The following is a 22,312-nucleotide window of genomic DNA, read 5'->3' as shown; positions in this document are numbered from 1 at the left end:
AGAGGTGAAAAGTTACCGTGAGGTCAGCTCCCCTGTGCTTCTTGTGTCGGCTGAGGAGTGGGTTGGGTTTCCCTGCCACTCCGTCCCGGTGCCTTCGACTAGATATGTGCTGCAGGGCGAGAGAGCGAGAGAGAGAAAGAGAGAGGGAGAGAGAGAGATTAGGAGAGAGAGCGAGAGAAAGACAGGGTGCAGTGTTAGAGCAGCCACCCAGACAGACAGGTAGGGTTGAACTCTGACCTCTTGAATTCTCTAACGGCCGGTCCCAAACTACTCCCTAACTCCCTAACCCTTCAACGTTTGCAGATCCGAATAGGTATAATCAGGGTAATGGTGGAGCTTACAAGGAAGGGTTTAGCGAATTTGAACTAGCTGAGCTCTGGACTAAGGAGCCTAACTGCAATATATAAGGTACAAATGATAGGTAAACAAAAGCAGTAGTCTCTAGTTAGGAGATTAAGAGGACAGAAAAGATGCAGTATGATGTCCCCCCTTTCTTTCCATCTCTCTCACCTGCTTGAGCTGCAGTTCAGAGTTGACCCGCACGTTGCAAATCTCACAGTGGAAGGTGCGTTCCTGAGTGTTGGGGTCCAGCGGCCCCCCTCCCAGCTCCCCCGGGAGTTTGGGGCCCAGTCGAGGGTACGCCTTAATGGGACCCAGCCCACTGCGAGCCTCCAGGATAGTTTTGTGTTTGGTACCTACACACACACACACACACACACACACACACACACACACACACACACACACACACACACACACACACACACACACACACACACACACACACACACACACACACACACACACACACACACGCACACGTTTTCTTTAATTGACATAAAGAAAATGGTGTCTAACGATCCCATAAAGGATTGGTCAAGACACAAAAATAAGTCTTTAGTTCAGGATGACATCACCCCCAAAAACACTAACATGTACGCTATGCTGAACTCTTATATGGCTCATGCTAACCCCATCTCAATTGCTAGAGCTCATCACCCATGTATATCTGGAATCCTTTCCCTCATACCACAGAACAGCATATGGTGAAGGAGAATATGACGAGAGAGCCAGCCTAATGGACTCTCTGGAACGTATCATCATCATCTCTAACTCAGTACACGTTCAGTTAGTGGAATGGGACTGGGAGGTGTAGTGTAATATATTCACCACTAGAGGGCCACAGTGATAAGGTAACGCCGGTCGTCTACAGAAGTGTTAGTTATGGAAGTAACTTAAGATGGTGTTTTTCAGAATCTCTGCAGTGTTAGCGTTGACGTTGGCACCGAACTGAAACACATCTTTAGATCTCTCTGTTCTGTTAGGGTAGCTAATTCAATGTTCTGGGTCAGGGTTAGCTTGACTGAGAGGTCATGTGGGTGGTTGTAAGAATGTCTTACAGGGGTCAACTGTCTAGAACAACATCTATAAATTGAAGTCGACTCGTGCGTAGCCAGGTCAACTGCTTTAGGTCTTGAAAGAATGGAAGAGCATGGTGCAGTATGTTCTGTGAGCTGCCTCTCATGAGCAGAAATATGAGTGTTCACATTTTTTGAATGGTTAGGATTACACAGACAGACAGCACTGACGACGTTGTGCCAAAATAGTCCCTATAATTAATTGCATGTTTTGCTCTTGGTTGAAAAAATTCCAGTCATGTCCTACCCTCTGCCGCTCCTGCCTCCACTCCTTCCTCCCCCGCTGTCCTCCCCCCTCCGCCCCCAATCCCAAACCCCCAAGCAGTCTGGTTGCACTGAGTCTGACTGAGAGGTTTATGTACGTCCCAAATGGCACCCTATTCCCTATGGGCCCTGGTCAAAAGTAGAGCACTATATAAGGGGAAGGGTGCCATTTGGGGCGCAGACTTTAACTTGTTCTAACAAATCTTTGAGCTTTGAGAAGTGAGTTAGAGGTTACAGCAGGAGAACATGGGGAGTGGGGGAGGTCGGGGGGGGGAGGACCGATGTCTGGAATGACTGATTTCACGTGTGGACAAAAATGTGCACTTTTGTTACTGCCTTTGTTCTATTCTGGGCCGACAATGGACGAACCCCCTCGGGGTGTTTTTCACTTGTGCTCTGCGAGTCGAGCTCGACTCATGTTTACAATTAACTAAAGCACTACGCAAACAGACAGGAGAAGTTTCTAAACATGAAAATAGACAAAAACACAGAAAGGAAACCATTGTATAAACGTATGATTACGGTTGAATACACTTCCATCCATAACCTTGACCTCTCCTCTCTGGATGTAATGTCCGTCGCACCGCTAGACACACTGTCTGTCTCTCTGTCTGTGCAACAAGTGTTTTTTATTTTGGACTATGTAACGTTTGAGTATTATTTAGGGAAAGAGAGAATATTGCTTCCAGACTGTGTGTTGATTTGGGCTGTTACTCTGCCCAGATTGAACTGCAGGCACTGTCGCTGTCACACACGTCTGAGTGTCTTCGTTTATCTCTGATTGTTTCATATCTGCCTGTGTAGCGTAAATGATCTTTGTGGGAGTTTGCATGTACGTACTTAATTAGTGCTTGAGTGCACATGCATACTGTAAGAGATGAGAGGGAGCCCTCTGTTACACGATCAACTAGCAATCTTGTCTTTTTCCTTCATCTCTGTGTCCTGCCCCTGGGGCTCAATCAAACATCTATTACAAAAAGCCTTCCAGAGGTTACTCTAATGATATCAGTGATTATTTCTCCATTGGTGGACACTTAATCTACATTAAGCTGTTCATTGATGTGTATTATCATGTCTGGCTGGCTGGTAGTCCAAGGTTATTCTCATTCCCTTAACAACACTGCCTTACTGCTGTGGCGTGGTAATGGTGATATGTAGGGGTGTGTGTGTGTGTGTGTGTGTGTGTGTGTGTGTGTGTGTGTGTGTGTGTGTGTGTGTGTGTGTGTGTGTGTGTGTGTGTGTGTGTGTGTGTGTGTGTGTGTGTGTGTGTGTGTGTGTGTGTGTGTGTGTGTGTGTGTGTGTGTGTGTGTGTGTGACATGAATCAGAACACAGAGGGAGTGAGGGCAAGTTAACTGCTTCCCCGGTTTAAAACAAAGCCACTGAGACTGAGTGGAAGGTTGAGGCCGAATGGAGTTGAGGGGAAACAAATACTATTTGAACCCAGGTCTGGCCTCAGAACAGCTTTGTGGTTTTACAGGCTTAAAGAAACTCCTCCAGTGGTGGAGCATTAAGAGGGCCTCATCTACCAGCATTAACAGGACTTTTTCGGCTTCCTATTCAGGCTGAATGCCTGAGGCAACAGAGACCAGCTTCCTGCTGCATCCGCTTACAATATCACAAGATACATCATGAATGTTTGAGTGGGAGACTCAATAACTTCATAGAATTATTATCAAGGCTTATTTGTACTGTCACTGGACTGTGTCGGCTATGCTGGCTGGGTGATAGAGGACGTGTAGAAACAGGAAGGAAGAAGAGGAGAAATATGCTACTAGGGGCATGTTGGATCAGACACTACAGTAAAACCATTTGGGAAGGACGTTTCTGGTTGTAGAGGTTATGCTTGGCTAGAGTCTAGCACCTTTGATTTATTTGGTCATCAAGATACTTTTGTTATAGAAGCACCCTCATCTGTGTTTGAACTTGAAACTCTTACCCCTTTTGGATTTTATTTTCCCTAAGTGCTGGATGAAATGAAAATGGTGGTGTTGATGAGGGTGACGCAGGCCAGGCAGATGGGTAGAGGAGATTCGATCTGAGTTTAAATCTTTCATTATTTCATCTGGCACTCCACAGGCTAAATCTCAAGCTCTCAAAGTATTTGAAAGAAAACAAACACTATATTAGCCCAGGTCTGTTGGTAAGGAATTCTCCATTAAGTACTGACTATTCAGAGGACTGCCACGTGTCCTCTCTGAGATTAGTAACCTGAAGATGTCACTGTCCATACGTATATTTACGTACCTTTGTTGTGAGCCTCCAGCTGTGAAAGGGAGTTGACGGCTACTTTGCAGAGTGAGCAGTAGAGGAGTTTCTTAGCTTTGTCCTCTTCTGTCTCTGGGCCGGCCGGGGCCCCGGGAGCCACAGGGGCCACTGGACCACCACTCTGGTCTGGGTTGGTGGTGCCGAAATTCAGGGGAGAGTCAGAGGATTGGGGGAGCAGAGGAGGAGGAGTGAGGGTGGGGGAGGTCAGCATGGGACACACAGAGGGGGCAAGGGGGGAGTCGGTGGTGGGAGAGGTGGAGAGGGGAGGCAGGGCCAGCAGAGGTCCCCCATTAAACTGTGACGGCAGAGGGCGCGGTTCGTCTATAAAGAGGAAACACAAAGGGAAATCATTGTCAAATAAAATGCAGTGTTAACAAAACAAAAAATGAGTAAAGCATGTGACTGAAACTATAACGTGTTTACAATAGACTTCGACGATGCTGTTCAAGTGTGTATGAGGTGAAGCAAAGTCAAGTGTTTTCTTTTACCATATAACCAAACACATCCCAACCCAAGCCAGAGGCCACTTCAACTATAACCCACTGGCTGGTTCAAAGATCACACAAACCCCATTTTATCTCACTAAAGTAAAGGATTCCAAAAGAAAAACACTGGCCTGCCATGGGGAAGTATTTTAGTATTCAGTACGACCTTGTAATTGTGAACGGTTCCTTCCTTTTAATCTGTACTACAGCAATAACCCATAGGGAGGATTTGACCAAGCAGGCTGGGAACCAGGGACAGAACCAACTATGTACGTATACATATTAGTATATAAACACATGGCATATACAATATATAGTGAATATATGAATATCTGGGGACAGAACAGAAACCACAATGTTTGGTCTTCTGAGGTGTCCGAGTTTTCCTCTCCTCTCAGTGATGTGGATTGCTTCCCAAATGGCACCATATTCACTTTCTAGTGCACTGCTTTTGGCCAGGGCCCATAGGGCCCTCACCCCTGGTCTCATCTTATTAAAATGTTTCGGAGGAAAGAAGAGGAGATAGAAATGGGAAACAGATACTCCCTTGGCAGTGGATGGATGTTTTTTCACCTGTTATTGTTGGCTGAGAATGAGATGGAGCAGGGGGAAAGTGGCACAAGTGTGTTTTGAAAAGGGGTTCCACGGAAAACATTGCAAACACAAAACACACACACACTCATGCTAGGGCACACATTATTCCTCCCACACACATACACACACTTGATCTCTCTCTCTCTCTCTCTCTCCCACAGATGTACATCTAGTACACACATGTTTCTGGTCAGCCACTCCCATGCTGCAATGCCTCTGGTATTCACCCGACAAGCCACTTGATGGTGTTCCATAAAGACCCCCTAACTTTGGGTGGGTGGGGTGCAATTCAGAGTTCTGCCCTCCGCCCCACAGGCACCCCTCAGTTGGGGCACCAAACTCTCCTTCACCACCAACATTGTCACCATTGCCACCCCTGCCACCACAGGACACACACACACAACCACCGACCACAGGATGTAGCTGCAGGCTGCAGGTGGGAGGGGGGGGGGGGGGGGGGGGTGGGGTCGGACGGGAATGAAAGCCCTGTGGGATTATGGGTCTTAAAGGGGCTAGGGTGGACTATTTTTGGGAAGAACACAAATATTGACTTTAACTGCTCAATTTCCTTTTCAGGATTACTCCGCCTCCTCAACAAGCTCTCACAGTCTCACTGCGGAGTTAGACGTTTATCCACGTTTCTCCAAACCTCAAATTTCAACGTTTTTTTTGCCACCGGGGGTTGTTCCTGCTGCTCTGTATAGTTCCATTTCTCCAAACCTCAAATTTCAAAATGAAGGGCTAAGTTTAGCGTTATCCCGAATTGTTAAGGTAAGGGTTACGGTGTGGGATAGGGTTAAGAAAAACATGGGATCGAACACACCTCCTTCTGATCCAAAGTCATGGGATTACACCCAAGCCTTCTTGAATGGCGCTCACTGTTGCCCCTAGTAGCCATCTTGGATTTCCCGATGTCTTCAAATCAAATCAAAATAAAATAAAATGTTATTTGTCACACATATTTAGCGGATGTTATTGCAGGTGTGGCGAAGTGCTTGTGTTCCTAGCTCCAACAATGCAGTAGTGTCTAACAATTCACAACCATACACACAAATCTAAAAGTAAAAGAATGGAATTAAGAAATATATAAATATTAGGACGAGCAATGTTGGAGTGGCATTGGACATCAGGACGGATGGATAGACGTCCAATTTCGAAGTCAATCTTGAACAAAAAGCGCGGCTGCATCAAAGAGCAGGGTGATGGGTGTGTCGGGGGTGTGTGGGGCGATGGGTGAGTGGTGAGTGGTGTTTACGGCTGGGAGGGGAGGGTTCATACAAAAAAATATATATATATAAATATAAAATATTAATACAAATAATGTTTTGTTGTCACATAAATAGGTGCAGTGAAATGTGTTGTTTTACAGGGTCAGCCATAGTAGTACTGCACCCCTGGAGCAAATGAGCGTTAAGTGCCTTGCTCAAGGGCACCTCGGCAGATTGTTGACCTTGTCGGCTCCGGTATTAAAACTAGCAACCTTTGGATTACTGGCCCAACGCTCTAACCGCTAGCAACATCAGAGCAGAGGAAGGAGAGAGGGTGTGATCGTAAAGCTGAACTTTACCCTCTTAGATTGTTCTAGAAAATGACAACACATAAAACACGCACGTGCACGCTCACACACAAGCGCCTACAGACATGTACATACACAGGCTCTTTAACACACTCCTTGTACCCCCTTCTGTCAGATCTCTCGCAAGTACACACACACACACACACACACACACACACACACACACACACACACACACACACACACACACACACACACACACACACACACACACACACACACACACACACACACACACACACACACACACACACACACACACACACACACACGCCGATGGAAGAGCGCTGGCCTCCGACCGTGCCTCATGGAATAGTATTGAAGTTGATCCCATAGCATCCTGCATGTGGTTCATGTTAGGCTAAAGAGAGAAGGAGGGAGGAGGGGATGAGAGATCGTAATAGGGGATTTCATGATCCTCTATGGGCTGGAGGAGAGCTATGCTGTTAAGAACTTTCATTTCAATGCATCATTTCAATACGCTTCCTGCTTATTCACCACAGTCACTCCTTCTGGTGGTTCCCCCCTGAAACGGAGTTCAACTAGGTCTCAGCATTCGGTATGTTTTAGAATACACTCCATTTGATTTATGCAACCTAAATGTATATAATGCAATGGATTCCACTAGTGCTTTTAACATGAATGTCTTTATTGTTTATGCATTGTAATACCCATGTATCTGTGTCTTTGATTGCCCTTTGGGTATTGAATTTGATTCCTATGGTTTACCCCCTCAAACTCGGCTCAGCTTTTCATGTTTCAAACATGTTTCGGCAGACATTTCGCATTGATTCCCAGCCTCCAGAAAAAATAATTGGATCCTCAATTGATCAGGCTTTTCCCAATTACTGATGGATAACTCCAATTACAGATGATAACTCCAATTACAGATGGATAACTCCAATTACAGATGGATACCTCCAATTACAGATGGATACCTCCAATTACAGATGGATAACTCAAATTACAGATGATAACTCCAATTACAGATGGATAACTCCAATTACAGATGGATACCTCCAATTACAGATGGATACCTCCAATTACAGATGGATAACTCAAATTACAGATGATAACTCCAATTACAGATGGATAACTCCAATTACAGATGGATAACTCCAATTACAGATGGATACCTCAAATTACAGATGGATAACTCCAATTACAGATGGATGACTCCAATTACAGATGGATAACTCCAATTACAGATGGATAACTCCAATTACAGATGGATAACTCAAATTACAGATGGATAACTCCAATTTAAAAGGCCAGTAGAGAAAATAACACAGGTGCACACGAGCGCACACGCACCCACACATAAGCCCACATACACACGCACCGACTACAAACTACAACCAGATGCTTTAAAGTTGTCCTCAGTATAATAATGTTGTTATTCAGCATGATAATTAAAGAGTGAGGATGGTGTGGGCTAGACAGCTGAGACCAGGGGGGAAGGTTAATCAGATAGGCATCCATTCTCCTCTGATGCGTTAGAAGATACCAGACGTGTACCATCAATCCACCCTGTAGCTGGCTCTCTATATGGGAATACAGACAGGAATGGAAGAAAGAGAGGGATGATTGGCCGATAGCTGGATAAAAGACAAGATAAGAAGTGATAGGGAAAGATGCAGAAGTAGGGATAGAGATGGCTTATGTTAAGGAAAAAACATGTATAGCTGCCTTATTTTTTTCTTATTTAAAAAAAAAAGTTACCTTTGTTTAAAGGTCATTACTATTTAATGCGGAGGGAGAACCAAAGAGATGTGTTTTCAATAACAGTAAAAGTTGCTCAAGGGGGACTACTGCCTCATCCAAAAATGCTTTTAAAAACCATGTGCTAAACTAGCGCCATTGTCCTGGAAGGACAAAACAAATTAATAAATGTTCACTAACAATAAATTCAACACATATGAGCCAAAACCCTAGACAAAAAGCATACCAATACCACATTTTTAAATATAAATTGTCACGTTCGTCTGAATGAATGGACCAAGGTGCAGCGTGGTAGACGTACATCTTACTTTATTCAATGAACACCGAAAAACAACAAATACAAACGAAACATAAAGTTTAGTAGGGCTAATCAGCACAGTACCAAAACAAGATCCCACAAACTACAGGTGGGAAAAAGCTGCCTAAGTATGATCCCCAATCAGAGACAACGATAGACAGCTGCCTCTGATTGGGAACCATACCCGGCCAACAAAGAAATAGAAAACATAGATTGACCACCCTAGTCACACCCTGACCTAACCAAATAGAGAATTTAAAGGATCTCTAAGGTCAGAGCGTGACACTAATAAATAAAGCATCAAATGTTAGTTACAAACTCAGAGAAAGTAGCTAATGAAATAAAACATTTGATCTCTTTGGTAGCTACAGTACACTGTTTGAACACATGCGCATAGTGCTGGCTAGTTATGGTACTGCCAGTAACCAGGGGGGTGTGCTGGGATAAGGTGTACCCCCTTCGAGTGGTCAGTTGTTATGTTTACAGGAGGAGATAAGGGGCCTGTGTACAGGGTCAGAGGTAGGGTGTAACCCCCGTGTGTGGTTCCCCTCCAGCCCTCTCCTCCCTGGCTGTGTTACAGGAGTCAATGCTCAGAGTCCATGCCCTGACAAATTGAGGCTACTCTGAGGGCAAAAGGGAGTGGGGGGATGCTTCCCACAATTGTGTCAAGTTGGCTGGATGTCCTTTGGGTGGTGGACCATTCTTGATACACACGGCAAACTGTTGAGTATGGGGAGGAAGGTGCTCCTAATGCTTGGTATACTTAGTGTATATGATTAATTTATAAGTCCAAAAATGGATGTAGCAACTAAGGATTCTAGCGTTAATGATTCATGAATGGAGAAACCCAACACTGTTCTAACGAGCACTCAGCATCATTTATAATGCAGCATGGTGCCTTCTCCTCTCCTCCTGGACTCCGTATTAACTATGACTCAGATACACACGCAGGCTCCCAAGCGTCACTCAGCCTGGGTGGAAGAGCTGTCGACTTACACTAGCAAATAAACATTTCTGCTGTACGGTGTGGGGGGTAAAAGTTATAGACTACAGTTCAACTCTTCCGTTTTACAACCAACATCACATTAGGATATTGCAGTGATTGGTAGCCGTGTATAGTTTATGTGAGTAGTGTATGAGATCCAGATCAACTTCCTGTTATTCAACACTACTCTACAGTATGCATGCAGAAATGTAACTATAGCCCTCAAATGAAAGTCATCTCTTTAAATAACCTTGGGTGTGTGGATTAAGCACACTGTAAGCACACTGGGCGCAGCTTGGCGGGTGGCTTACTAGGGCCCTCATTAGAGAGGGAGGGAGGGGAGTCAGAGAAGGGGGAGGTGAAGAAGGAGGAGGAGAAGGAGGTGGTGGATGAGAAAGAGGAGTAGGAGGAAGAAGGAGGAGGAGGAGGGCCACGGCTTGGCCTCTTCTTGTCCCTGTATAGTACAGGCCCAGCCAAACCCGTCTGCTCTCTTCCAAACCCCAGAGAGCTAAAGACCTTCTCTCTGGAGAACCACTGACCACAACTCAGCCCCAGGCTTTTCCTTCACAGTCCCCCAAGGGCCAGTAACTGATCTTAGTACAGTACAGTAACAACAAGCCCATATAATCCATCTCACAAACAAATATCTCAACTGGAATGTCTATTATTAGCACACTTCCATGAAATTCTCAGAAAAGATATTCAACCTTCAATATATTATATATTTCAATAGAACACATTGCACATTCATTGATAACTGAGGTTCAATAGTCATATCTCAAAGTCCCAGTAGAGGAAACAGAACTGTAAAGTCTGAAAATCAGACCAAACAAACAGACTTTACACAGTAAAACAATCTGCATCGACCATCACACGGAACTGTAACGTCTGAAAATCAGACCAAACAAACAGACTTTACACAGTAAAACAATCTGCATCGACCATCACACGGAACTGTAACGTCTGAAAATCAGACCAAACAAACAGATTTGACACAGTAAAACAATCTGCATTGACCATCACACGGAACTGTAACGTCTGAAAATCAGACCAAACAAACAGATTTGACACAGTAAAACAATCTGCATCGACCATCACACGGAACTGCATGGTAGTAGCCAAGTTCTGCTCAAGCATGGGAATTATTTTCCTCTCCTCTCACCCTCCCTGACCACAGCCCACAGTGTCTGTGTGTGTTTTCACACGAGTGCATGTGTGTGTATTTGTACGTGCCTATGTGTGTGTCTTTGCGTAGCATGTGTGTATGTTATCCTATGGACCCCACTATGTGAACTACAGTGACCGCCCAGCTAGACCCACCCACCCATTCTTCATCCTCCAGACAAGGCTCCTCCAACTGCTACATACCCCAGCTGGGACCACAGCTGCTGGCCCTCAAAGGCCCTGGATGTCCCCATCCATGGAACTGATGTTGTGAAACTGGTATTGTGAGACGGCATCAAACACTGAGTGCACTGGGATACACACATGCACACACAATCGCAGCTAGGGAGAGAGAGAGAGAGAGACACACACACACACTCACTGACATTCAGGGAGATGGCTGGGCTTCCAGGGTCACAAGAAAGAGTCTTGGATGGAAAAATGCATTCTTTCACATGTATCTGCTTTCACATTTAGATCATGGTAGGCTTGTTTTGACTCTGCTTCCCTCTGGAATTCTCTCAGAGCCTCATTAATTGAGGCTGGAGTGGAGTTGGACACTGAAACCTCTGTGACTGCAAGGCTGTAGGCTATATAGACGGTCAGACTGGCCTCTTAAGACCTTGTTGCAGTATTGTGCCGACCCACAGTTCTAGAAACTATGGTGGGTGCATAACCAGGCCAGATCAGTACAGCTTGGTTTGGTTTTAGTCCCCTTTAGAGCTATGTGGTCACCCATTAGACCCCTTCAGAATGTCCAGTCCTTCTGTCACAACACCATATGATGTCTCATGGTTCTAGTGGTGGGTTAAAGTCAGAAGAGAGATATGAAAACACCCTTGGGATGAAGAAAGGCAGCCACATCAGAATGTTAAGCCCCTCACCCTCAATTAGGAGTTCTGATATGACTGGGCAGAGGGCTGTGTGACTGAAGGACTGCAGGCGACAGATCACCCTGTGAGGCAGAGAGACTGCCAGAGAGTCTGCCCTCATAAACATGTTTCACTATTGTGGCGACCCAAACTGTACTAGGTTGGCTGAGGTATTTCATTTTCACATTGTCCTTTCAAGTATGGTGGAATGTGTACGCAGGCCAGTCCAGTACAGCTCAGTTTGGCTCGGCTCCGTTTGACTCAGTAGCGTGGAAATGGTTTTAGTTCTTGGGGGTAAGTGGAAACAAAGCCACGAGAAAGATATGAAACAAACTTAGGAAGAAGAAAGGCAGAGCCCTTCAGTTAGGAGTTATAACACCGTATGATGTCTGTTGGTCCCTCTCCTTTATCAGTTTCTATGTTATTGTTTCAGCTTTGTTTGATGACACCTGCTCTGTGTTTCCCTGGGGAAACAATGGTCAGTACAACCTTTATCAAATGCCAACACCAGATTCAGAATATGCCCCAGTTATTTAATTACGAAGTGTTTGAGTCAGGGAGGGACGGAGATGGACAGAGTGAGGGAATGGAAAGTCCCGGGTGGAGAGACAGAGGAGATGGGCAGAGACTGAGGCAGAAAGAGAGAGAGGAGTATTTACACTTGAGTCATTTAGCAGACGCTCTTATCCAGTGTGACTTACGGTAGTGACTGCATACACTTCATACTTCTGTCCCCCTCTGTACTGGTCCCCCGTGGGAATCAAACCCACAGCCCTGGCATTGCAGGCAACATGCTCTACCAACTGAGCAACTCGGGACCAGAGAGTATGGCAGAGACTGAGGCAGAAAGAGAGAGCGAGAGTGAGAAAGACAGGCAGAAAGAGAGCGAGAGACTGGCTTCCCAGCGACAGACAGTGAGAGAAAGAGAGGAAGAGAAAAACAGCTACACCCTCCACCTTGCCCTCTATCCCTAACAACCAACCTGTCACTCCAATAATCTGACAACAACACTGAATTACATTAGATTAGACTGATTAAACTGATGTCAGCTGTGATCTTTCCATACCAATAGCTGTCGTCCGACAGCTAAGCCGTCTCTCTCGCGCGCTCTCTCCCTCCCTCCCTTAGCACCCTCTACCTCCTCCCAGACCCCACAGTTTATTTTGACTGTGTGACAAATCACACTCTAATACCTAATAAAACACGACCCATAACTATAAACACACCGAATTAAAGAGGCCAAGAAAAGCTGCCACGTTATGGTGCCATTGTGTGAACTGCAAATTCACCGGTTTGTTTCTCTGAGGTCAATCTTTTAATAGGTAGCACGGTCCCAGATATCTTTGTGCCGTCTTGCCAACACCCCACGTGAAATTGACAATGACCAAAGGATTGACATAGGAGTTGCCAAGTCAGCACAAACAGATCTGGGACCAGGCTACTTAACAGGACAAGCATTGTAGAAGCCTTTCATTGTTTTGAAGGCAACACAGCATTAGTAGTGCAATACATTCCTTTAAAGAACTCAAAGAACTCAGATCGTCATTTCAGGTCCAACAATACACGCTGCTGTTGTCCTCAGATCGACCTGCTGGTTGGCAGGAGAGGTTTTCCACAATGTGATACTCGTGCGTCTCTGCTCAAAAGGCCATATTCAAATTCGGATAAAAAATGAGTCCTTCCTTTTTCCCTTCATTGAAGTATTCACTGACACGTTTGGGATGAAGAGTTTCCACCATACAGCTTTCACCAATGCTGTCATGTCCGATCACAAGATCAGTTGTTAGCCTACTTCAATGAAGGGAGGAAGGAAGGATGCATTTGTAAAGTATTTTAACTTGGAGCTAGGTTCTGCAAGAATTTATAACCAGATTATAGCTCCCCTTTCTAAGTCCTTGGTCTCTACTTGCAGCTGAGATTTTGGTCCAGCATTTATCTGTGTGTTTGTCATCTCAGGGTTAGGGAGACAGCAGTGACTGAGTAACTATGTATTTCTAAGCTATTTGAAAAAGGAGTTCGTCTCTGCATGGAGTTAAAGACAAAGAATTGCTTTCTAAGTCCTTAGTGAGTTTCTGCTTCTCTCTGTGTTTTTGGTCCAGCTTCTCTCTGTGTGTTGGTCATTTTGTCATTGTCATCTCAGGGTCAGCCGGACAGCAGTGACAGAGGAGATCTGGGCCTAAACAGAGTCTGTGGTGCTTTCCTGATGCTGTGCTGTGCTGGTGGGAATGTGGGAGGAGCAGACTCTAGCCTTCAATTAAGGTCAGAGTTAGACCCGACCACACAGAGAGAGGAGCCATGAAGGACCAGAACAACATACTTCAAGGCCTATGTGATTGTTATTCCTCCATATCTGTGGAGAGCTATTCATATCTCCCTCAGCCCACAGTGGTCAGTTAATTTCCCTACGGATTGATAAGACTAACTGTAGTAAAACATGGATGTGGTAGAATGGATGTAGTAGAATGGATGTAGTAGAATGGATGTAGCAGAATGGATGTAGCAGAATGGATGTAGTAGAATGGATGTAGCAGAATGGATGTAGCAGAATGGATGTAGCAGAATGGATGTAGTAGAATGGATGTAGTAGAATGGATGTAGCAGAATGAATGTAGTAGAATGGATGTAGTAGAATGGATGTAGTAGAATGGATGTAGTAGAATGGATGTAGGAGAATGGATGTAGTAGAATGGATGTAGTAGAATGGATGTAGTAGAATGGATGTAGCAGAATGGATGTAGTAGAATGGATGTAGTAGAATGGATGTAGTAGAATGGATGTAGCAGAATGGATGTAGTAGAATGGATGTAGCAGAATTGTTGTAGTAGAATGGATGTAGTAGAATGGATGTAGCAGAATGGATGTAACAGAATGGATGTAGCAGAATGGATGTAGTAGAATGGATGTAGTAGAATGGATGTAGTAGAATGGATGTTGTAGAATGGATGTAGTAGAATGGATGTAGCAGAATGGATGTAGTAGAATGGATGTAGTAGAATGGATGTAGTAGAATGGATGTAGCAGAATGGATGTAGTAGAATGGATGTAGTAGAATGGATGTTGTAGAATGGATGTAGCAGAATGGATGTAGTAGAATGGATGTAGCAGAATGGATGTAGTAGAATGGATGTAGTAGAATGGATGTAGTAGAATGGATGTAGCAGAATGGATGTAGCAGAATGGATGTAGTAGAATGGATGTAGTAGAATGGATGTAGTAGAATGAATGTAGTAGAATGGATGTAGCAGAATGGATGTAGTAGAATTGATGTAGTAGAATTGATGTAGTAGAATGGATGTAGCAGAATGGATGTAGCAGAATGGATGTAGTAGAATTGATGTAGTAGAATGGATGTAGTAGAATGGATGTAGTAGAATGGATGTAGTAGAATGGTGCTGAAGGGAATAGTAGGCGTTTTTACGGGCTCCGGACCAATTGTGCTGTGTTTATTTAGCTGATCTTAACTTTTTTTGTACATCATGTTTTAATCAAATCAAATGTATTTATAAGGCTCTTTTTACATCAGCAGATGTCACAACGTGCTTATACAGAACCCAGCCTAAAACCTCAAAGAGCAAGCAATGCGAAATTGTTCACGCCATCGTTTCCTATGACCGTAAAGAGCTTCTGGACATCAGAACGGCGATCACTAACCTTGATTTGGATGAGGATTTCTACTTCAACAGTCGGCGCCGAAGAACATACGGCTCATCCCAGATCAGGCCCAAATCTCTAATATTAAGGAAGTCTTGAGGTTCTGCTTGCCTGAGATAGAATACCTAATGAAAAGCTGTAGACCATACTATTTACCAAGAGAGTTTTCATCTATATTTTGCGTAGCTGTCTATTTACCACCACAAACTGATGCTGGCACTAAGACCGCACTCAACGAGCTGTATAAGGCCATAAGCAAACAACAAAATGCTCCTAGTGGCAGGTGATTTTAATGCAGCCTTACCTCATTTCTACTAACAAGCCACCTGTGCAACTAGATACGAAAAAACGTTTGATCACCTTTAATCTCCCTTGCCCTCCATATGGCAAATCTGACCCTAACTTTATCCTCCTGATTCCTGCTTACAAAAAAAACATATATTTTTTTAGAAAAATATGTTTTTGGCAGAAATGCCTTCTCGAACATGTGAAATTTCATGTGCCTTAATAACAAACTTGTATGCTGTAAATACAAATACAATTGTTAAATTATGAGCCTAGTTGGTCTAGCCATAGAAAAATTTTCAACCTTTCCGCTAGCTATGATTGGCTGAGATAATGAGTGGGCTGGGCATGCCGAGAGATGAGCTTGGATTGGTCTGCCATAAAGAACGCTTCTGTCTATTTGAGCTAGTCAGTATGTCTAGGTAAACCTGTCTAACGCGGCTTTCTATAAAATGTATTGAGTAGTTTAAACTGCATAACCTAATGTCAAGTTAAAGTGTACTGTTAGCTAGCTAACATTAGCTGGCTGGCTTGCTAGCTAGCGTTACATGTATGCTCTCCACTTTCTGGTGAACCGAGTTTTGAAAGCAGTGGAATTAGAGTATGATAGCTCAGGAGATGGAGAAAACACCTGTCTCCGGATTACATCTTCAAACTAAGGGCAACCATGGCATCCAACAGGAGACTCGTCCTTCCATGATGTATACGGGTAAGATAGTCTAGCTATCTATATTTTCAGATATTACACGTTTGTAATTTTTCGTCACCAACGCTCTGGATAACATAACAGCCTAACCAGCTCTACTAGAGCGAATAATGTTCAGTGAGCTGTTCTCTCATTTGTATCTGGATGTAGCTAGCAAGTTAGCTTTGGTGCTTGACTGCTGTTTTTTAATTTTTTTTAATTTAACCTTGAGTTAACGTAGGCTAATGCAATTAGCACGAGGTTGTAAGTAACCAAAACAATTCCAAGGACATAGACATATCTGATATTGTCAGAAAGCTTAAATTCTTGTTAATCTAACTACACTGTCCAATTTACAGTAACTATTACAGTGAAAGAAAACCATGCTATTGTTTGAGTGCACAATTTTACGACATGAAATGTTATTAATAAACAAATTCGGCACATTTGGGCAGTCTTGATTCAACATTTTGAACAGAAATGCAATGCTTCATTGGATCAGTCTAAACCTTTGCACATACACTGATGCCATCTAGTGGCCAAAATCTTAATTGCTCCTGGGCTGGAATAATACATTATGGCCTTTCTATTGCATTTCAAAGATGATGGTACAAAAATTTATAAAATAAAAACGTTTTTTTCCCCTTTGTATTATCTTGTACCAGATCTATTGTGTTATATTCTACTACATTCCTTTCACATTTCCATGAACTTCAAAGTGTTTCCTTTCAAATGGTACCAAGAATATGCATATCCTTGCTTCAGGGCAGTTAGAATTGGGTATGTCATTTTAGGCGAAAATTGGGAATGTTCCTTAAGAACAAATTCTTATTTACAATGACAGCCTAGTTCAGGGGCAGCCTTGTTCAGGGGCAGAACAAGATATTTCTACTTTGTCAGCTCCGGGATTTGATCTAGCAACCTTTCGGTTACTGGCCCAATGCTCTAACCACTAGGCTGTTTGTACAGAATGCTCGGATGAACCCTTAAAGAGATGGGTGGGGCTAAAGCTTAAGAGGGTGTGAACGATGCTGAATGGGTCTAGACAAAGAAGGCCTCTCCAGTAGTAGTACCAAAATATATAAGACTATTTTCAACTTTCAAAGAAAAATTACTTTCCCATTGTTCCTCAACTGTAGTGTATGATATACCATTTTGAGTCTCTACTTTTATCCCAAAATGTTTTAAAAAAACACTGTTTCAAATTTTTATACATAAGACCGATTTGAGCAGGTCGGTCACAATTAATAAGTGCATCGACGACGTGGCTCACACAGTAACCTTTCGAACAAATCCCAACCAGAAGCCATGGATTACAGGCAACATCCGCACTTAACTAGAGCAGGACACTAATCCAGATGCTTATAAGAAATTGCGCTATGCCCTCCGACGAACCATCAAACAGGCAAAGCATCAATACAGGACTAAGATTGAATTCTACTACACCGGCTTTGATGCTTGTCGGATGTAGCAAGGCTTGCAAACTATTACGGATTACAAAAGGAAACCCAGACACGAGCTGCCCGGTGACGCAAGCTTACCAGACGAGCTAAATACCTCCTATGCTCCCATCAAGGCAAGCAACACTGAACCATGCATAAGAGCACCAGCTGTTCCGGACGATTGTGTGATCACACTTTCCATGGCCAATGTGAGTAAGACCTTTTAAACAGGTTAACATTCATAAGGCCGCAGGGCCAGACGGATCACTAGGACAAATACTCAGAGCATGCAGTGACCAGCTGGCAAGTGTCTTCAATGATATTTTCAACCTCTCCCTGACCCAGTCTGTAATAGCTACATGTTTCAAGCAGACCACCATAGTCCCTGTGCCCAAGAACACCAAGCTAACCTGTATAAATGACTATTGCCCCGTAGCACTCACATCTGTAGCCATGAAATGATTTGAAAGGGTGGTCATATCAACGCCACCATCCCAGACACACTAGACCCACTCCAATTCGCATACCGCCTGACAGATCCACAGATGACGCCATCTCTATTGCACTCCACACTTCCCTTTCCCACCTGGACAAAAGGAACACCTCCGTGAGAATGCTGTTCAGAGACTACAGCTCAGCGTTCAACATCATAGTGCCCCCCCCCCCCCCCAAGCTTACCACTAAGCTTTGGACCCTGGGACTAAACATCTCTTTCTGCAACTGGATCCTGGACTTCCTGACGGGCCGCACCCAGGTGGTGAGGGTAGGCAACAACAAATCTGCCGCGCTGACCATCAACACGGGGGGCCCTCAGGGGTGCGTGCTTAGTCCCATCTTGTACTCCCTGTTTACCCACGACTGTGTGGCCGTGCATGACTCCAACACCATCATTAAGTTTGCAGACGACACAAAGGTGGTAGGCCTGATCACTGACGAGGATGAGACAGCCTATAGGGAGGAGGTCAGAGACCTGGCAGTGTGTTGCCAGGACAACAACCTCTCCCTCAATGTCAGCAAGACAAAGGAGCTGATCTTGAACTACAGGAAACGGAGGGCCAAACAAACCCCCATTCACATCAATGGGGCTCTATTGGAATGGATCGAAAGCTTTGGGTTCCTCTGTGTTCACATCGCTAAGGACCTATCATGGCCCAAACACACCAATACAGTCGTGAAGAGGGCATGACAACGATTCCCCCTCAATTCCCCCTCAGGAGGCTGAAAAGATTTGGCGTGGGCCCTCAGATCCTCAAAAGTTTGACAGCTGCACCGTTGAGAGAATATGACTGGTTGCATCACCGCTTGGCAACTGCTTGGCATCCGACCGCAAAGGCGCTATAGAGGGTAGTGCGTACAGCCCAGTATATCACTGGGGCCGAGCTCCCTGCCATCCAGGATTTCTATACCAGGCGGTGCAGAGAAAGGCCCTAAAAATTGTTGAAGACTCCAACAACCCAAGTCATAGACCGATCTGTGTGCTACCATATGGCAAGCGGTACCAGAGCGCCAAGTCTGGGACCAAAAGGATTCTGAAAAGCTTCTACCCCCAAGCCATAAGACTGCTGAACAGATAATCAAATGGCTACCCAGACTATTTGCAATGACTCCGCTTTTTTGTTGTTGCACTGACTCTCTTGCATCGGCTCTATGCACACTCACACATATTACACTGACACTCCAATACACTCTTTCACGCTCTTCACATATGCTGCTGCTACTCTGTTTATTATCTATCCTCATTTTTACCCCTACCTACATGTACATATTACCTCAATTACCTCAACTACCTCGTACCCCTGCACATTGACTCAGTACCAGTACTCTTTGTATATAGCCTCGTTACTGTTATTTAATTGTGTTACTATTCCCTTCTTTTATTTAGCAATTGTTTCTTACTTTTTAAAAGTAAGCATAAACGGTAAAGTCTACACCGGTTGTATTCGGCGCATGTGACAAATACAATTTGTTTCGATGTCGTAGGTTTATTTATTTCCACTGTGTTGGTGTGCGGTGATGATGGAACTGTGCAGGGTATAGTTGGTATACACCCAACACCCTGAACTGAGAGCTGGTATTGGCAGTATACTGTTACTGTACACCCTGTATGTAAGTGCTAGGGGATATTCAAAGTCTCTCTCCACCATGGTCTTACCTGCGTTGCAGGGGTCGCTGATGTCCGAGGTGGCTGTATGGGGTCCACCGGGGTCGGACGGGGAGGGGGGGACAGGTGGGGCGGGCTTGTCACCCTCCTGGGGGCGACTCTTGGAGGTCTCGATGCCTTTGACTCTCCGGGCGTGGCGGTTGCCTTTGTAGTGGGCTTCTGCCTGGCTCTGTGTAGAGATGGAGAGATGGAGAAGAGGATTTAGGTTAACGAAAACAACGGGTGAATAAAACATTGGATGGATACAAATTGACTGGAAGACAGAGGCCCAAAACACCATACACACCAGCCAATGAATGTGGTGCTCACAATGACGCAGTTTGATATAGTATACCTGCCATTGTGCGCCTGGGTACATTGATACATAACCACGAATCCAGGAGTGATAAACGCACACACACACAGACACACACAGTTTCGGTGTCTGGTATGTTATTCAATCTGCATCGGGGATAGGAGACAGGAGCCAGGCTGCAAAATGGCATGCAGAGTGTAACAGGTGATCTGATCACTGATACTCTAGGCAGTAATGATCTAGGCTGTGGAGGCTGGAGTTTTACCTGATCAAGAAAAACTTCCTGGTCCCCCCCCTCCCCTTCCCCCTCCCCCACTCATGTCATTATCCCAGACAAACATGAGAGACATGCCTGCAGTAAGGGGGGGGGGGGGGGGGGGGGGGGTTGCACTGCAGGTCAGGGCCATCTTGTCTGCCTATGGCCCCATAAGCCCCACCCACCCACCCCCACACACACCTCACCCACCCACCCACCCCCACACACACCTCACCCTTGGACCTCATCATCTGACTGTGTAAATTATCAATGGGGAAGCCGGCATTCGTCTATCCTTCTACTCCTACAGAGCAAAACCTAACACCAGAATACCAAGGCTGCCTACAGCTTCTCCAATAGGCCTAGACAAACTCGGAGTTAATTGCTTACATAGAAATGCATCTCTCTAAATATACGTGCTACTGGGCAGTGGGTATCTATACCCTTTGTGGCAGTGGTGGGAACTGGAAGATGCTGGTAGATGGAAGGCATGTTTTGTAAAAGGCTGGGGAATGTCCTGCAGTTCAACAGAGAGAAACACAATCCACGTGTCCATTACAGGAGCACTCTTCTGGTTAATCTCCTGTTGAAAGGTAATGGTAATGGTAACGCTCCTGGTAATGTGTTGGTTCAGGGGTAAACAACAGAGGGAGTCATCCATTAAAAGGACGGGACTGGAGTAGGGGACATTGCAGACAGAGACAGCCCCTGTCCTTTTGCAAGACTCTCCATCCACCCCTCACTTCTCACCACCAAATGCTTTTTGATACTGGCCACTATTTGGAAATATGCACAGCTATACGTCTGTCTCAGCTCAGTGTGTTGATTGGCCAATTGGTCTCTGTCTGTCTGTATTTGTGTGGTTGTTTGGATGGACAGATTGACCTCTGCCTGGCTAGGTCTTGAGACACCTAGGTCTTGAGACACCTAGGAGCTGTCGCCCATGGTCTACTTCCTCATGATGGCCTGCTGCTGCAGCAGTGCTGTGCTTTACACAAACACACACACACACACACACACACACACACACACACACACACACACACACACACACACACACACACATTGCCCTTCCGCTGTGCGCTGTGAGCACTTCAAACAGATCATCTGGCAGCTAGCAGGATGAAAAAGGCATGCACAAAGCCTCTGGAATGTTGATGTGTGTGTGTGCGTGTGTGTGTGTGCGTGTGTGTGTGTGCGTGCATACATTGGCTGGGCGAATAATTATTGTATCAAGATGATGATGATGATGATTATTAAGGCTTATAAAACAGGGCTGGAGAGCCGCTGACAGCTGCAACAGACAGGCGATGACAGGGATAGAGAAATCAAGTGGCACAGCACACCACACCACCGGCTAACTAGGGGCTCAGGGCAGGGGCTCAGTTATACTGGTTCGGCAGGGAAGGAGAGGAGGTGGGGTGGGGAGGTGAGAAGGGGGGAGAGGGAGAGAGGGCCTAGGCTGGAGCTCCTGTGGTTTGGATGGCAATAGGTCAAGGCTTCAGGCTCCCGAGTGGCGCAGCGGTCTAAGGCGTCACTACAGACCCTGGTTTGATTCCGGGCTGTATTACAACAGTGATCGGGAGTCCCATAGGGCAGTGCACAATTGGCCCAGAATCATCCGGGTTAGGGGAGGGTATGGCCGGCGTATGTCGTCATTGTAAATAATAGGTACACTACTGGTCAAAAGTTTTAGAACACCTACTCATTCAAGGGTTTTTCTTTATTTTTACTATTTTCTACATTGTAGAATAACAGTGAAGACGTCAAAACTATGAAATAATACATATGGAATCATGTAGTAACCAAAAAAGTGTTAAACAAATCAAAATATATTTTATATTTGAGATAATTCAAAGTAGCCACCCTTTGCCTTGATGACAGCTTTGCACA

The 22,312-nt window shown here is 44.9% G+C and overlaps 1 protein-coding gene across 4 annotated transcripts in view; it reads right to left on the bottom strand.

The window, feature by feature from the left end:
- LOC139542206 (zinc finger protein 385A-like) overlaps positions 1 to 22,312 on the bottom strand; it is a 109,209-nt gene that overhangs the window by 5,538 nt on the left and 81,359 nt on the right. For all 4 annotated transcript variants that reach the window (XM_071347362.1, XM_071347360.1, XM_071347361.1 and 1 more), the window contains 4 exons: positions 19,860 to 20,037; positions 3,928 to 4,269; positions 511 to 695; positions 17 to 109 (listed from right to left, as the gene is read on the bottom strand). In XM_071347362.1, coding sequence (XP_071203463.1) covers positions 17 to 109; positions 511 to 695; positions 3,928 to 4,269; positions 19,860 to 20,037 — 798 coding nt within the window. The remainder of the gene's footprint in view (positions 1 to 16; positions 110 to 510; positions 696 to 3,927; positions 4,270 to 19,859; positions 20,038 to 22,312) is intronic.

This window comes from Salvelinus alpinus, chromosome 17, assembly GCF_045679555.1.
Source record: "Salvelinus alpinus chromosome 17, SLU_Salpinus.1, whole genome shotgun sequence".
NCBI classification, from domain to species: domain Eukaryota; kingdom Metazoa; phylum Chordata; class Actinopteri; order Salmoniformes; family Salmonidae; genus Salvelinus; species Salvelinus alpinus.
The sequence above is the reverse complement of the archived record's forward strand: the minus strand, read 5'-3'. Positions and strand labels throughout refer to the sequence as shown.